The 13,638-nt window shown below is 40.7% G+C and overlaps 1 protein-coding gene across 1 annotated transcript; it reads right to left on the bottom strand.

Moving 5' to 3' along the window:
* Window positions 1-2,672: 2,672 nt before the first annotated feature.
* znf281b (zinc finger protein 281b) lies at window positions 2,673-11,213 on the bottom strand. Its single transcript, XM_067576121.1, has 7 exons — window positions 11,077-11,213; window positions 8,293-8,817; window positions 7,965-8,078; window positions 7,626-7,749; window positions 6,238-6,321; window positions 5,783-5,901; window positions 2,673-5,519 (listed from the first exon to the last, which is right to left on the bottom strand). Exons 2-7 carry the CDS (start codon window positions 8,743-8,745, stop codon window positions 3,891-3,893), a joined length of 2,523 nt encoding a protein of 840 aa, XP_067432222.1. The 5' UTR covers window positions 8,746-8,817; window positions 11,077-11,213; the 3' UTR covers window positions 2,673-3,890.
* Between the last annotated feature and the right edge of the window lie 2,425 nt (window positions 11,214-13,638).

Below are 13,638 nucleotides of genomic sequence, written 5' to 3'. Positions count from 1 at the left end.
CATTGGTGGGTATTTCTATATGAAGTTTGAAAATAGGGAAGATACAAGTTTCTTTTGTTTAGCCTGAAAGTGGACGCAAATGAAAGGGGGCGAGTTAATGTTAACGTCACCACACTGAAATATTTTGCTTTTTGGTGACGTGTTTTAATGCGGTTACAAAGATAACCTGAGGAAGCATTAGCTTACCTGGTTACCTTGGAGACTGGCGTCCTCTTATTGTTGCAGAATTTCCTTTCCACCTCTGCACATGGCCTTGCGTGATAGATACAGTCTGTGGTGATGTCCGGTTATCTCGCACGTGCAAATACTGCGTCTGAAAAATCGTTTTAATTAGTGGCATATGTTTGTTATCGGTCACTTGTAACGCCCGGTTACGTGAAGCGATGCAGTCATGGAAACAACTGGTCCATTACCGGTTTGCCCACAAAAACATTAAAATAGTAGCAGATATGGACCGACAGCACATTTAGTTTGCTAATGTGAGAACATATAAATGTTTGTATTCAAGCATTTTAATATTCTGTTCATGTTAGATACGGTATATTTATTGCTATTTATTATTTTGTCAACCCATATGATCCTTTTTGTCTTGTGTTTTGTGATCCATTATTCTCTTCATATTTCATTTTTCTTATATGTTAAAAGTGCAGTGTGTAATGTTCACAAGTATGTTTTAATCAGTGTATTATCACCTGAAAGTAAGAATCGTTGTGTTTTAGTTACCTTAGAATGAGCCTATCTACATAGGGAGCAGGTCCTCTTCAATGGAGTCCACCATGTTGCTACAGTAGCCCAGAACAGACAAATCAAACACTGTCGGTAAAGAGGGCCTTTTGTGTTTTTTGCCATCACTGTAGGTTCTCCTACACGCTTGAAACATGGATGTATTATACATCCATGGCTTGAAAGGGGAGTGGGGGGTATTAAGTTTGTTGCAACCTGCAACCTCACCGCTAGATGCCACTAAATCCTACACACAGGTGTCTTTTTGTGTGCTGCTGTTAGCTTTACCAGGACATTAAACATAGCTGATATTAACTATAACTTAGAATAGATTTTATTCAACTATATATCAGTAATTTTGGCCAACAATGCAAACTGAATTTATTTCTGGGTAATGTAGCAGATTGAATGCTTAAATATTAGGTTACGCCAATATCAGACCTAGAGAAGTATATTTTAGTATTGGGGAATCTCAGATTTTTAGTGCTTTTGAGAGACAATCACACACCATGTACTTTTTTGTAACAAAAAGTTTTTATTGGCTTCTCTAATCCGTTCATCATCTCAATAACAGGTATAGCCTGGGAAATCATATCACAAGGGGGTCTAGAACAAATAAGACAAAGGAATGGGGAGGCTTCTGCTACAAAATTTGGTATTGAGGTGACAGAAAAAAAAGCCATACAAAAATGTCTTTATCATGCATACTGGAGAAAAACTCAAAAAAAATTGAGAACACACATTTTTAGTGTTTTTGTACATTTTTGTAAACAATATCCTTCTAGAGATCATATCAAAACACATTATGGCAAGTAACAAAAATAAGGGATATAACATGAGAAAAATGAATGTTCTATGAGGCATCTAGAATGCAACACTGCTTGGCGTGGATGTTTTTACAGAAAAAAAAAAAAAAAAGACATTTGCATTTTGACGAGTCACTTGCTCTATAACTGTAAACACAGGCAGTGTTAAATGATTATACAATATGTCGAACCTATACTACAAATATTTCCACTACATACATGAAACGCGTGTCCCTGCTTTCTTACGCTTTAGTGATATGAGGTATATTTAGGTCAATCTTATTGTCTTTTTTTCTTTTTTCTCTCCATCTCTCACCCACTCTTTTTCTCTCCTTTAAAAGCATAGTGTGTGTTTGGAGTGAAGTGGCTGGTCAGTCAGTCTTTGTTCCCTGTGATCTGAGCAGCTTCAAAGTCTCTTGGCTGTGGAGCTCACAGACATAGGAAAAGGAAAGGGGGGGTACGGCTCACAGGAAATCAACTAAATTAAATATCAACCCTGGCTGCCGGGATAGAATGGCTTTAGCCACGGAAGACAAAGAAGGCCATTGTTTATTCTTGTGAGTGCAGGGCTGCATTTTGGGGAGGGGGAAGTTTGTATAACTTAACTTTTCTGTTTCTTAGCTGTATTACTGATGCAGTTCCTTGCAATTGCTAAAATGGTGGGGGTTAAAAAAATAATTAAAAAAACCAGAGGGGATGGGAGTAGGGGTGTAGGTCCGGTGATTACTTGCCGAAAAATATCTGCTACTGAGTTTTGTTGTGGCTAGTGGAGAATAAATAAAAGGGTTCAGGTATGCATCAAACATACCCGTGGGTTTAAAGATATAAGGGTTCCAGCATGTCAGCCCGTCTCTCAAAACACTTAAATACAAAGAGGTACTCTCAAAATATTGTATAACAAAATTATGGCAAATCATCTTTTTACAACATCACCCGACAAACCGTAAGAAAAAAAAAAAAGAAAAAAAAATCCCCCCCGCCCCCCCCAGTCTCTTCTACCCTTAAGAAAAAGCAACAAAATACATTTAAATGCCCATGGTCATGCCTAGTCAATCCCTATCAAACCCCATTAAACAATAATCCAACCCTCCCTTCCCTCCCCTCCCTCCCACTCAACCCTCCCTCCCTCCCTCCCAACCCCCGTTCACAGTTTTCTCCTCTTAAAATTAATAATCATTAGCATAATAATCACTTATCACATATGCAAATTGAATGGGTTGTTGTTGTTGTTGTTGTTTCCAATGATGATTTGTTTAAAAAAGTGCTTGTTTGATTCCATTGACAAAAAAAAGGAACAGCAAGGAGTGGAGTTGAAAAGTGGTGACTTGTTTTTTTAAAAAAATGATGAACAGCATGATGAAAAGATCAAGGATTGGTGTCCGTTGCATTCTGAGACAGCAATGACTGCAATACGCAGTTATGTTTGAGTAGAATTTTGTCGAAGCTGTGTGTCTTTCCTAATGGCCACTGGAGGGCTCAAACAGAGGAGTGCATTGTTAGACAGGCTCCATCAACTGACACTGTATTCCTGCAAAAACAACAGTCAGGTATGTTCAAACATCCTCTTCTCTTCAAAACATGCTGTGTGCGCACCATGGGCTAAACTCCACTACAGTTCATACTACCTCGTGTACACATGTGGCTCTTTAAAGAAATGTGGATGTCTTCACGTTGACGCAACAGTACCATAATCTCGACAAAGCTACACGCAGTAGAAACCAAACATCATGTATTGTAATTTGTTGTTCTGACAAGTTAAAAAAAAACAAAAAAAAACACAAAAACAAAATCAAAGCTTTGTAGTTTCAAAGTACACCTGTAAAAACTGTGCTAATTGCATCTCATAATACAAAGTCTTATTACACAATTTTGCCTATTTCCTGAGTTAATACGTTTCTTGTAACAGACAATATATACTTTTTTGCCATTTGAATTCTGGGCCTTTCCCTGCCACAAATGTTATTATTGAAATTATCAACATTATTCATTATTACTTTACAATGGTATGATGATTGGTAAAACACAAGGGTTCAGAAGAAGAAAAAAAAAAAAAAAAAAATCAAGCAAGTTTATAGCTACCCTCTAAATGTTTTAAATTACATTTAAATCTACGGTTTACGTTCATATCAAAATCACTACTTTTAAACAAAAATTAAGCGACTAAATACATAATAAAAATGAGAATATTTAAAAAAAATTGCATTTGAGGCCATGGAAGACCCTCCCTGGTCATTTTGTATTAACATTTAATGGCAGTGTTTAAAAAACAAAACTTTGCTACAAGAACAAAATTAGGATGGGTATAGGGACCGTATGGACAGTAACAGAACAGCCCCCTACTGGATTCACCTCGTTTGACCCTTATCTGAAACTTTGGCTTGTCGGGGTTTTTGATCCTGTACTCACTGGCTCACTGACGTCAGCTAACAAACTGGTATACCCTGAGAATTCTGACACTGGAGTCCGTATTCGGTGGTTGACCTCTGCCCCAGGATCACTGCCATAGCTCAGAGGGGTCCGGCGCCCTGACTTGAACTGGGAGCCAAAGGCCTGGGCGAAGTTCTCGATCTGGTACGTGGGTTCTTTAGGGGGGTTCAGTGGGGACAGGTCTGGGTAGCTGGAACCGTTGGTGGGCGCAGTGCTCCCTCCAGCCTTGGGCTGCTGCCCCTTGGGGCCTTCTGCCGAGGCAGTCAGGTCCTGGGGAGGTAGGTTGAAGGCTCCGGGGGAGTGCTGCTTCTCCAACTGCTCGGTCAGTTCCTGAGATGGAGTCAGCTGCTGGTGGCTAGTAGATTCCAAGGTGAGGTGGTAGCCTGCCTGGGAGGGGGAGCCGACGAGCATGCCATAGTGGGATTTGGAGGAGGACGATGAGGAAGTCGACGAAGGGGCGGCGATGGGCAGCGGGGAGGAGACAGCAGGCGGGTAGCCACAATCCAGTGGAGATGTGGTGTACCCATGTTTGTCAGAGAACAGGGGCCCTGTGGGACTGGAGCTGCTGGACAGGAGTGGGAAAGGCCCTGTTGGACCAAGGCTGGGGAAGGGTCCACTATGGCTGGTGCGCTCCAGGGCCTGCAGGAGGAACTTTGAGTACTCGCTCATCACAGCTGTCTTATCACCACCATTGGGTGAATCGTCCTCCAACTCAGGGGTAACAGGGGCTGCTGGCTGGAGGTCCACATGGTGTGGGTGGTCTGACAGGTCAAAAGTCACATCATGATGGTGTGTCCCCTCTGGCTTATGGCTATAATGGTCCAGCAGGCTTTGCAGTACTTCATCTGGAATGCCAGACTTGTCGTGCTTGAGTTCCAAAGGCGAGGAGTCCAGCATTGCCAGCGTGGGTTCGGGCCCCAGGGAGCCCTGGATTACACTACTTCCCTGGGATGCCATGTGCAGTGAGCTGGCTCCATAGTCATTGTTAACTGCATGGAGGTAGCGCCGCTTTTTCACAAACTGCATTGCATCATCGTAGTTGCTGCTGGTGGTGGGCCCCTGCTTGTTGCCCCCAGCTACCTGGAGTAGACCCATGTTGTCAAGGCCAGAACTTTCCACATGATCCATGGAGCCAGCTTTCTGGCCCAACAGTTTTTGTCCGTCAGCACTGTCTTCCAGAGAGAGAAGGCCCTTGTCCAGGCCCTTGCGGCCAGCTTTTTTAAAGACCAATTTGGGAGTACGTCCCTGCATGGTGGGGCCAGAGCCTGAGGGATGCTCCATGCTGAAGTCCTGCAGGCCCAGGTCACGGGCCATTCCCCCAGAGGACGAGGCTGCTGCCACTGATGCTGAGGCATTCTTCTTCCTCTTGCGCTCACCGCCCTCACCATTTTTGGACTTGGCCCTCTTGCGTCCGGAGGTGGTAGAGTTTCCCTGAGTGAGTGAATAGCTGCCCTGGCCTAGCTCTGCTTCGCTGAGCTCCAGCATGTTTGGGTCCAGGCCCTTCTTTATGGCTTCTCCACAAGTCCGTTTGTGCTTCAGTAACCGGTCTGTTCTTGAGAAAAACTAAAAGTGGGCAAAAAAGGAGAGAAACACAAGATTAGTTTCCACACTGAAATGTGAGCAGTTGACTGAAATTCTCTATTTTTTCATTTTAATTACAAAAAATTGACTGTATTGGGACATAGCTCTATAAAGGGATTTAAATGAGTAAAGTACAGAATGACACCATCAAAGCATTAGAAGAAAACATCTAAGAGGAAAAATACATAAAAATAAGGGCAAATGCCTGGTAAGATACTTAGTAAAAAAGACTACATGTTGCCTACTTGTTGGCATGTATCGCAGCGATATGGCTTCTCGCCGCTGTGTGTCCTTTTGTGCCGCTCCATATGGTACTTCTGGATAAAGCGCATGTTACACTGGTCACAGCTAAAAGGCTTCTCCCCTGCAAAAGACAGTGGTGATAATGTTAGGACTTGTGTCACTCTGACAAAATTCTATCCATAAACTGATACTGATGAAAAGGGAAAGCATTCATTCCAAAACACTACAGTAAACTCCACATCCAATTTGGAGGAAATAAAAATCCGCTGCCTGGAATTTCAAAAACATTCATTGTTCAATATTCAAAAACAATAATATGAACAATACTTAATATCCCACCCAAAAATTTAATCAAGGCATATATTTTGTGAGTGATATTCTCAGTTTTATCATTTTCCAATTCCAGTTGCCATGTTTGTGAAAAGATACTCTAAACATCCTAAGCACAGAAACTCACCGCTGTGGATCTTCTCATGCCGCTGGAGCAGGTACTTCTGAATGAAGCTCATGTTACACTGACTGCACCGGAAAGGCCTCTCACCTGTGCGATCAAGAATATACAACCATCCGCTCACCACATTAATTATCACTCATCCTATCATGTAATTGTGTTCACCATATGGTAACAATAACAATGAACCTGTGGTGTTTTATCACACCTGGTCCACTGAATACAAAGCAAAGTATGACCTATGACTGACATACTGAACAGTCTACTCTTCACACTCACAATTTATTAACAGAGATGTTAAAGCAACTGTGAACTGTGTATTTAGAACAAGACACAGGAATTAAAGCAAGAAGAGATTTTTAAGACTGAAAAATTGTCCAGGAGGAAATGTGTATAATGTATTGAATTAAGCATTATATGAATTTAAAACTGCTATATGATTGAAAATCATGCATGGTGCCTGTGAACTTTAACCCCTGAGGACAGGGCCCATTTACAGAAAAATATTTAACACCAGCACAGCGTATCTCCCATGTCTAAATTGTGATACACCAATATTTGAGGGTTCTGACTGACTGATATACATACAATTAATAAATTACAGCTTTAGTGATTATAAACAAGATTACAAGACTTTCTGTCAGATAAAGTTATGGAAGAAATAAGGACCAAACCAGGGAAATGACTTAAAGAAACCCAGGTTGTTTTCCTTTAAATCATTCATGAGTTCAAGTTCAAAGAGTCTAGTGATGAGTTCCCAGCAATGAGAATGACTAAGACATCCAGAAACACATGAGTAATCATTGAGTCATTTCTGGCATTAGAGATTGTCTGGTTTTTAAATAAGGTCTCAAGCACTCGTGGTGAAGGAGAGATTAGTAAGTGTAGTGAAGAGTGCAGCTATTCAATGTCTGAAATGTATTTTGTTCTGAGAAGTGTTATGTTCATTAATGGTAAATCATGTTTTACATTTCCTTTCTCAAGCCTTGGTAACGTAGCCTTGGGCTGTATATTTTATCAAACTGTCTTACACAAACTTCTGTGATGTACAGTAGAGAAAGGGAGCAGATAGTGCCTTCTTTAGCTATATCTGCTGTTTCTGATCTTACATGTCTTGTGTGCATTTTACATTTTTGTCAGCATACAAGCTCTGATCACAAAGTGAACAATGGTGCGTCTGATAAATGGAGTAGTTGACATGTGGATCTAAAACTGCTTCTCAACCTCTCATCGCAGATAAGTAAGGAGTTTGCTGAGCTTGATCAATGGTTATGTCAAAGATTGAAGCCAGTGACAAACTGTTTGACCTGAACTGTATTCAAACTTAATTTTGAGAAAATACTGACAGTCTTTAGGAAAAGGTAAAGCACAAACAAGCAGTGAAAGTCTCTCACCTGTGTGTATGAGCACATGTCGGCGCAAGTGGTAGGAGCTGCGGAAGGCAGCATTACAGTGCTCACAGATATGTGGTTTTGAGTTGGGGGACAGGCAGGCTCCATCTGCATCCAACATCATGGCCTATAAGAATAAAACAATGAGTACAAGCAGTTGGAGCTGGTCCTACAAAACGCTGAAGTTCTGTTGACTTGTCCACATGATAGAATTGTTCAAACTTAATTCAATGGCTGTGGGCACAAAAGGCATGAGATATTTTTCATCAAAACAACACATCAGCCCAAAGTTAGAGATAATTTTCTGATATAATGATGGATATGAGGAAACTTATGATTAACCTTTGCAGCATCGTTGCGTTTCCTTCTGGCTTTGCCTCCCTGTCCATCTCCATTGCTCCTACGCCCTCTTCTACCTGAGGACTCTTTTGGCTCTTTACCCGATCTTCCAGACATCTGAAGACAAACAACAAATTAAATATACCACAGTCTATAGATGGCAGACAAAGGCAGAGTAGAAGGTGACTTAAATAAAAGCTTGTACATTACAATTCCTGTCAATGCGGTAAGGGAGAAAACTACGCCCAAAGACAAAGGAATATGTGAGGTTCAACAAAATGGGAACAATATATCACTTGAAACAATATTCAGAACCACAACCCCAACTCACCGGTTCACCAAGGGAACGGACGTTGCTGAGGCTGAGATCATGCAGGAGCATGTTCTGGTGATTTTGGTGGTGGTTGCCGAAAGACATGTCCGGCATGTCAGTGCCACTCTTCCCCGCGCCCCCTCCAGCACAGTTCACCCCTACTCCTCCACCTCCGCCATAGAGGGGCATTCGGTAATCCAGCTCGCTTAGCCGCTCCTGCTTAATGCCCATGCTGTGGAGGAAGCCCCCAGTGTTCGCAGCAGTTGTGCCCTGGTGTTCTGGGGGCGAGTCACGTTCTTTCTTCAGGATCATCTCCTGGGGAAGCTCGCCCATAACAGACTGGGAGGCCAGCCGTGTAAAGCTGGTGACTGGCGGCAGGTGGCTGAACATAAGCATACCTGGTGCAAAATTGGGGTCCATGCCACCGTTGCGCAAAAACTCATTGCCTAATTTGTCTTGAATAATACTCATGGTGGTGGTTTTGCTGTGTGCAGGGGAGAAGGAGGGCAATAAATCTAAAGAGGAATGCAGGAGAAGAATATCCTGAAAAAAAGGACAGACAGAAAATGTCATGTTAAATATAGATAATTACAGACATGAAGAAATAAGTTGCAATCCAACATAATTGGCATACTGTCTTTATAGCATCTTATCTCTGACAAGTCTTAGCAGTTAAGTAAATTTAGTCAGCTACAAAGCCCTCACTGTGTGTACTGTGTACAGTACACAGTACAATGTTCTTTTGAATTTCCTCTCAGTGGCCCATTAATTACTTAATTGGATTTATTGGGCTTTACCTAACGGAAGCACTGTGTACAGTAGCTGGAAGCCTTAAAATACACTTAATTTATACTGAGAAAATATTTGCCATGACAAAAATCTAAATTAAAATAAATCCCTCGCTTGGCTGCAACTTTGTGAAATACAACTGTGTGCATATTGAAAAACTGAACAGCGAAATGAATAAATACTGTTTATATTGTGGGTTATGTATCAGGACTTTAACATTAGAAGGAGGGATAATATGGAAACACTCGATATACTGTAAACATTACTGACAAAATCAAGACAATTACTGGTCATTCCAAGTCTTTATTTAAGTTATATCATCACAGCTTACTTCAGTAATCTGCCAAAGCTTAAACACTACAACAATCAATGCGACTAGTGAGGACAGCCATCTAAGCTTGAATGTGAAAGTACGCAGTTTTGTCTACACCAGCCATCAAACATAGTTTTAATATAAGATGAATTAATGCAGTCAATATGAATTTATAGACAATATTTTTATATCAATGACTATGTATTGTTAAGTTTAAAAATCTGGATAAAAAGCTTTAGAGAGACATGCATTAGGGATGAATAACATCTGTGATCTATGTTGAATGAGGGTTTTATTAAGTGGCTCTAAAGTTAAAAACAGCACTCAATAAAAAAACCACGTTTCTGTGACTTCAAGGGGGCCAAAAAAACATCAAAGGTTGCCTCTGAAATATTTCATCCACATCTCGTATTGTTCCACATGTGACTTGGACTGTAGCCAAAATCTGTGCAGTAGATTAATAGCTTGTAGACAGACATCTCTATTGTTTTAGCACTTTGATGCAAGCTGGACAACACCACTTGCCATCTTTATACGGCTAATAACCCAACATGAACGCAAAAGCTGGCGGCATTGGTCGCAATACTGGCAAATTAGTCGGTTCAGTACACTTGCCTAAAACAAACGATATTTAGGTCAAATCCAGCTGGACATTTCACTCGTTTTAGGCAGCTGGGTGAGTAAGCGGGGAGTTTTGTCGAAACAAGCACAGAAAACAAATGGAGTGAGGATTTATTGTTTAATCTAGACCAGCCGACCATTTGGCTACGCGACACTCAGTTCACCAGAAAGCGGATGAGCTTTTGTGATGCATAATAGTTAGCCAGCTAGTTAGCATAGTTAGCTAGCCACAATGAGACACAATCAACGCATCTTGAGGTCCTCAATCAAAACAATCGGCTACGACGCCCTACAAACCAAAATCGCCCATTCAAATAAAGTTGCACCAACATTCAAAGCGATATGGTCTGAAATAAACCGCATTTAAAGTAAATACATTAAATTCCGATCCGATATAAGCAAAGTAACGTGCCGTTTTAGGCTGTTACATAGTGGTGCTATCAGGCTAGCTAACGCTGAAACAGGATCCTTGTTTGGATGCTATTAACGCATATGGTGACTCTTGAAACGCTTTTAATATGAGGAGGGACGGGCGGGGGGGTTACCTCTCAACATCAAATAACATGAACCAGTGTCTGGTGGATAATAATAACAGTCGAGAAGGTGAAATTAAACAGCAAGTTTGCTTTAAAACCAGGTCAGCAGCACGGATTGCTCCATTCTCCGGTTCCCAACGCTTTGATGACGCCCGTGAAATCAAATCTGTCTGGCTGCGAGCGACGCTGGCGCTATTTATTGATAGCTAACTTTAGCTGTAATTACAAGCGGATAATGCTTACCGGTACATTAATCTAGCGAAACACTCCTCGACGGCCGCGGTAAATGTGGACTTGAGCTAAATAAAAACTGCGAGCTTTGTGAGGCAGCTGTGTTCATAACAATCAAGCTGCCATGAGCTAGCTAGTTAGCTGCTAGCCCCCGACTGAAAACCCGCATTACGGCCCATGCAACAGAAACAATGATGCTGGCTTTCACCGCATCTCCCCCGTTTGCGCCCAGACACACAACTCCGCCGCGTATATCTCGACAAAAAACACAACCTTTGCATCGAATAAAAGCTCATTTTGTCTCCCACTCACCTACACATGACCGCAGTTGGTTTCAAACGTGCCTATAATCCCTTCGTAGTCGCCGCTTTTGGGTTTTTTTTTATTGCCAAAACATTGTTCTCCGGCGGTCGCTGCTTTCTTCCATCTTGTCCTGGCGCGGGGAATTGTGGGTGCAGCGGACGGGTCGTGAGAGGAGACAGAAGAAGGCTGCAGAGGTGTGAGAGAGCCGCACTGGACACTTCAGATGGCCCTGTGAGCTACACTGATGTAAACACACTGAAAACATGTGGCCACGTTAACGTGAGTATTAATGCAGTATAGTGCAATACAGTAACCCCGCCTTTCTGATCTTTTTGTTGTAAAGACTGTGTCAGATTGAGAACACTGAACACGGATGTTTATTTAGGCTGCATTCTTAAAATAGGATTGCATGATATATTGTTTATAGCCAAGGGGGCTTCCCAAATGAGGCCTCTTTGTATATCATTATGCAATCAAATAGAGGCCTGCACAGATATATTTGCTCCTCCTCATGAGATTCAGAATCACAACCAGGTTTATTGCCAACTAGGTTTGCACATACTAGGAATTTGCCTTGGTGTTGTGGTGCATCAAGTAATCCTAAATAACATAGAACAAGGGTTTTTTTAAAATAATAATTTACAATAAAAATGTGTAAAATATATTCTAAGTGAGAAGAGCTGCTACAGGTTTAAAATTCAAATCAGAGACAATGAAATTAAATGTACAAAATATTGACAGGGAGTGTGCAAATGTTCATAGTGTATGTGCAGTTTGCAATTAATAATAATAACAAAAGTAGTGTTGATGTAACACACCATGCCAGGGGATTGTGTTGCTATTTGAGTCAGTTAAGAAAAATGGGCAACTGACTCAGGACTTCCAGGTGCCCCCATCCAGGTTTACTGAAAGTCACTTTGATCTTGGCAAATTAATTAATTGCAAATTTGATAGGGAATTTGCACAACTTAAGTGCTATATCAACTAAAGCGAGTCCTGCATTATTACTTTATCTTGTTGCCCTGTTTTGTAGAGGGGCACTGCATCAACATTTAATTTTAATTAAGTAAATTATGACCTAACACCTAGTTACATTTGTTTAGTTTGTGCTCACTTGACAGATATTCTTAAATAAATTTGTAAAAACTTGGCAATTTCTTGCCAAGGAAACTATATTTGATGTTGATCAGTCACATATGGCTGATAACCCACTTAACAAGGTGAATATTGGTGCCGATACAGATCTGGTGTATCAGATTGGTGCATCCCTACAAAAAACAAAACAAAAAAAACAGCTCTGGATTGCCAACAGGCCAAAGCAGGCAACCATCCCAGTGCTACAGACTGCCAAGTTCCCTATAAGCTCCAGTTTCACTGTGAATTGTTTATAGATAATTTGATTAATTGCAAATTTCATCCCTGAAATGTGCACCATTAAAGTACAATATCAGCTATGGTGGGTCCTGCATTATGACCTCATCTTTTGGCCCTGTAATGTAAAGGGACTCTGTGTTAAAATCTAGTTGTTTATATTGTCTTCACACTGTGTACATAAAACTTTGGGTCTAAAATACACTGTGATGAGAATGTGCTTTTCCTTTAAACTGTAGAAGCACTAGATTTGTGGTTTTAGGTGGAACTGGTTATTCTGATTGCTTGCATAATGATCCCTGAGAGCTTTTCTGTTTCACATTGATGCATTTTCATTTGATATTTAATATTGGCAAGTTTTAGAAGTTAAAATTGTTTTTTTTTCTTCCTGCTGTTCAGAGCTCACTTAATGTCTTCTCCTGTCAATAGTCAAGAGCCTCCAGCAAAAACAGTCAAAGTGCACAACATCTCATCTTTAATAAATAAATGGGGTTTTCATTATCAACTTGTAATTGTTAGTTATCATCTTAAAGATTTACAATCATTTACAATCATCAGCAATCATTTAACAGTCCAATAAAACATGTTAGTGTTAGTAGCTTCTATTTTCTGGGTATTTCATTTTATTTGACTCATCACTCCCCTGTCGTCTGAACCATGATAGAGATGCAGACTTGCCATGTACCATATGTGTGTTAGGTGAATCATAAAAAAATGAAAACAAACAAACAAACAAAACATCCCAACACCCATTACCATATAAAGGTTAAAATAGTGGATAGCTAGCCATTCTCACATCTGAACTCTTCATCGAATATGCTATGAGTTGCCAGTTTATTAAGATCATCTGATTAATCTCATGCAATTAAATAATAGTCCTGCAATAAATCTTTTCTTTGTGATCTTTATAATGTTCAGTTTTGTTGATATTGTGTCAGAGAGTGTTGGTGATGGTGTTGTGGTAAAATCAAACCCCAAAAAAGTGTTACTAATAACATATTCTCTATGAACATGGAACAGCTAAGTTAACACTGAAGTTAATGTTTGAGAACTGAACTTGCATTTGAAAAAATGATAATTGAGGGTCTCCCATTTTGGGTACAGATTATTTCCCACTGTCCATAACCCCCCCCCCCCCCCCCCCCAAAAAAAAAACAACATTAACAAGCGTAGGTGTACTATCTTTTTTTTTTTACAATT

Source organism: Thunnus thynnus, chromosome 20 (assembly GCF_963924715.1).
Source record: "Thunnus thynnus chromosome 20, fThuThy2.1, whole genome shotgun sequence".
In the NCBI taxonomy this organism is placed as follows: Eukaryota; Metazoa; Chordata; class Actinopteri; order Scombriformes; family Scombridae; genus Thunnus; species Thunnus thynnus.
This window is presented reverse-complemented; position numbering and strand designations above follow the sequence as displayed.